Source organism: Ylistrum balloti, unplaced genomic scaffold (assembly GCF_031769215.1).
Source record: "Ylistrum balloti isolate Yb309-2 unplaced genomic scaffold, AGI_CSIRO_Ybal_v1 Utg370092, whole genome shotgun sequence".
Classification (NCBI taxonomy): Eukaryota; Metazoa; Mollusca; class Bivalvia; order Pectinida; family Pectinidae; genus Ylistrum; species Ylistrum balloti.
In genome coordinates, this window is record NW_026782123.1 from 448,369 (window position 1) to 452,933 (window position 4,565).

General features: G+C 38.7%; 1 protein-coding gene across 1 annotated transcript; it reads right to left on the reverse strand.

Annotated features, from left to right (window-relative positions):
• Positions 1-1,685: 1,685 nt before the first annotated feature.
• On the reverse strand, positions 1,686-3,226 carry LOC132549939 (neurocalcin-like). Its single transcript, XM_060213923.1, has 2 exons — positions 2,867-3,226; positions 1,686-1,859 (listed from the first exon to the last, which is right to left on the reverse strand). Exons 1-2 carry the CDS (start codon positions 3,224-3,226, stop codon positions 1,686-1,688), a joined length of 534 nt encoding a protein of 177 aa, XP_060069906.1.
• Positions 3,227-4,565: the final 1,339 nt, after the last annotated feature.

The following is a 4,565-nucleotide window of genomic DNA, read 5'->3' on the forward strand; positions in this document are numbered from 1 at the left end:
CATTACACTTGTTCAGGGGGTTTGGGGAATTACACTTGTTCAGGGGGCTTGGGGAAGAGAAGGTTGATAAGACGAAACATCATTACACTTGTTCAGGGGGTTTGGGGAATTACACTTGTTCAGGGGGTTTGGGGAAGAGAAGGTTGATAAGACGAACCATCATTACACTTGTTCAGGGGGTTTGGGGAATTACACTTGTTCAGGGGGTTTGGGGAAAAGAAGGTTGATAAGACGAACCATCATTACACTTGTTCAGGGGGTTTGGGGAAGAGAAGGGTGATAAGACGAACCATCATTACACTTGTTCAGGGGGTTTGGGGAATTACACTTGTTCAGGGGGTTTGGGGAAGAGAAGGTTGATAAGACGAACCATCATTACACTTGTTCAGGGGGTTTGGGGAATTACACTTGTTCAGGGGGTTTGGGGAAGAGAAGGTTGATAAGACGAACCATCATTACACTTGTTCAGGGGGTTTGGGGAATTACACTTGTTCAGGGGGTTTGGGGAAGAGAAGGTTGATAAGACGAACCATCATTACACTTGTTCAGGGGGTTTGGGGAATTACACTTGTTCAAGGGGTTTGGGGAAGAGAAGGTTGATAAGACGAACCATCATTACACTTGTTCAGGGGGTTTGGGGAAGAGAAGGTTGATAAGACTAACCATCATTACACTTGTTCAGGGGGTTTGGGGAATTACACTTGTTCAGGGGGTTTGGGGAATTACACTTGTTCAGGGGGTTTGGGGAAGAGAAGGTTGATAAGACGAACCATCATTACACTTGTTCAGGGGGTTTGGGGAAGAGAAGGTTGATAAGACTAACCATCATTACACTTGTTCAGGGGGTTTGGGGAATTACACTTGTTCAGGGGGTTTGGGGAAGAGAAGGTTGATAAGACGAACCATCATTACACTTGTTCAGGGGGTTTGGGGAATTACACTTGTTCAGGGGGTTTGGGGAAGAGAAGGTTGATAAGACGAACCATCATTACACTTGTTCAGGGGGTTTGGGGAAGAGAAGGTTGATAAGACGAACCATCATTACACTTGTTCAGGGGGTTTGGGGAAGGGAAGGTTGATGAGACGAACCATCATTACACTTGTTCAGGGGGTTTGGGGAAGAGAAGGTTGATAAGACGAACCATCATTACACTTGTTCAGGGGGTTTGGGGAATTACACTTGTTCAGGGGGTTTGGGGAATTACACTTGTTCAGGGAGTTTGGGGAATTACACTTGTTCAGGGGGTTTGGGGAATTACACTTGTTCAGGGGGTTTGGGGAAGGGAAGGTTGATAAGACGAACCATCATTACACTTGTTCAGGAGGTTTTGGGAATTACACTTGTTCAGGGGGTTTGGGGAAGAGAAGGTTGATAAGACGAACCATCATTACACTTGTTCAGGGGGTTTGGGGAAGAGAAGGTTGATAAGACGAACCATCATTACACTTGTTCAGGGGGTTTGGGAACCATCATTACACTTGTTCAGGGGGTTTGGGGAAGGGAAGGTTGATAAGACGAACCATCATTACACTTGTTCAGGGGGTTTGGGGAAGGGAAGGTTGATAAGACGAACCATCATTACACTTGTTCAGGGGGTTTGGGGAAGGGAAGGTTGATAAGACGAACCATCATTACACTTGTTCAGGGGGTTTGGGGAAGAGAAGGTTGATAAGACGAACCATCATTACACTTGTTCAGGGGGTTTGGGGAAGAGAAGGTTGAGGATTTCTGTATTGGACCGCGCTGCTTCGTCGAATTCCTCGAAAGATATCTCATCGTCATTGTTCTTGTCCATATATCTAAACAATCTGTCAGCGACGGTAGTACCTTCCTCTGTGTTATACATCCGCGAGTAGGCCTGAGGAGGAAACAAATCAGGCACTGATTGGGCGACAACATTTTTTTGTAATTAATGGCATATTTGAATATTTAATACAAATAAAAACAATAATATCAGTAAACAAACTTTAAATTAATTTTGAGATCTTTACCTCTAAAATATCAACGAATCTACGATACTTAACTACAATATCTACAATAAATTTACCATACTAACCTTTGATATCTACAATAAATTCACAATACTTACCTTTGATATCTAAAATAAATTCACCATACTAACCTTTGATATCTAAAATAAATTTACCATACTAACCTTTGCTATCTAAAATAAATTTACCATACTTACCTTTGATATCTAAAATAAATTTACCATACTAACCTTTGATATCTAAAATAAATTCACCATACTAACCTTTGATATCTAAAGTAAATTCACAATACTTACCTTGATATCCACAATAAATTTACCATACTTACCTTGATATCTACAATAAATTTACCATACTAACCTTTGATATCTAAAATAAATTCACCATACTAACCTTTGATATCTAAAATAAATTTACCATACTAACCTTTGATATCTAAAATAAATTCACCATACTAACCTTTGATATCTAAAGTAAATTTACCATACTAACCTTTGATATCTAAAGTAAATTCACAATACTTACCTTTGATATCTAAAGTAAATTCACCATACTAACCTTTGATATCTAAAGTAAATTCACCATACTAACCTTTGATATCTAAAGTAAATTCACCATACTAACCTTTGATATCTAAAGTAAATTCACCATACTAACCTTTGATATCTAAAGTAAATTCACCATACTAACCTTTGATATCTAAAGTAAATTCACAATACTTACCTTTGATATCTAAAGTAAATTCACCATACTTACCTTTGATATCTAAAATAAATCCACAATACTTACCTTTATATCTACAATAAATTCACCATACTTACCTGTAATATTTCTATGGAGACACTGTTGTCATTGTTTACTTTACAATGCTTACCTCTGAAATCTGTATAACTTCATCCCGAGAGATTGTCCCAGATTTATCGATATCATACATTTCGAAGGCAAATTTTATTTTTTGGTCTAGGTTTTTTGCGTCACTCATTAAAAGTCCGACAATGAACTCCCTCATATCGACTCTGCCGTTATTGTCTGTATCAAACTTATTAAACATGATGTCAGCAAACGCGGAGGCGTCTCCTGGAAACACTTTATTGTACACTTTTCGGAATTTCTCTCGAGACAGAAACCGGCTTTTCCCACAATTCTCTTTGTAAATCCTCTTCAGTTCTAAAATTTCTGATTCAGAAACTTGGAATTCGTTTGCTAGGCCCGCAACATTCACGTTATTACCCATGTTACTGTGTGTACAAGTCTGAAATAAGAGCTCATTATCAACTTAGATATCTTAGGTTTGGAATATCAGTGTTGTAATAACAATATATACAGGTGTACTAAGTTCAAGGTAAATGACATTGGTATACAGTGTATAGGGGTATGATATACTGTAGACAAGGGCATGGTATACCGGAGTATGGTATACAGTGTATAGGGGTATAATATACTGTAGACAGGGACATGGTATACCGGAGTATGGTATACAGTGTATAGGGGTATAATATACTGTAGACAGGGACATGGTATACCGGAGTATGGTATACAGTGTATAGGGGTATGATATACTGTAGACAAGGGCATGGTATACCGGGGTATGGTATACAGTGTATAGGGGTATAATATACTGTAGACAAGGGCATGGTATACCGGGGTATGGTATACAGTGTATAGGGGTATAATATACTGTAGACAGGGGCATGGTATACCGGGGTATGGTATACTGTATACAGGGGCATGGTATACCGGAGTATGGTATACTGTATACAGGGGCATGGTATACCGGAGTATGGTATACTGTATACAGGGGTATGGTATACTGTATACAGGGGCATGGTATACAGGGGTATGACATACTGTATACAGGGGTATGGTATACTGTATACAGGGGAATGATATACTGTGTACAGGGGTATGTTATACTGTATACAGCGGTATGGTATACTGTATACAGGGGAATGGTATACTGTATAGAAAGGAATGGTATACGGTATACAGGGGTATGGTATATTGTATACAGGGGTATGGTATACTGTATACAGGGGTATGGTAAACTGTATACAGGGGTATGGTATACTGTATACAGGGGAATGGTATACTGTTTACCTGGGTATGGTATACTCTATACCTTGGTATGGTATACTGTATACAGGGGTATGGTAAACTGTATACAGGGGTATGGTATACTGTATACAGGGGAATTTTATACTATGTACAGGCGTATGGTATACTGCGTACAGGGGAATGGTATACTGTATAGAAAGAAATGGTATACTGTATACATTGATATGAATTGAATATATTTATTTCCTCCAATGCATGAAGATTAATTCAACAGATAATGTAAAGAAAGAATTTAAATATGCATTGACATTGTTTTAGATGTCATTATCTTTTTTTCAATTAACTGTTCATTCTTAGAGTTCATAAATTTTACAATATGTGTTAAATATGGCTGAATTACACTACAGGCGGTGCAGCCAATGCACCAGCACTGGTTTCATTTTATAGAATGTCCTTGCGGATTCCACCATTAGCATCTTCCAGTGTTCGGGACTAACTTCCAACATATCATCATCATC

Bases quoted from the DNA above. Each gene is read 5' to 3' on its own strand.
- LOC132549939 (XM_060213923.1), bottom strand. From the start codon at position 3,226: ATGGGTAATAACGTGAATGTTGCGGGCCTAGCAAACGAATTCCAAGTT. The intron at 1,860-2,866 runs GTAAGCATTGTA...TTTCCTCCTCAG, and splicing joins AAGTTATACAGATTTCAGAG to GCCTACTCGCGGATGTATAA.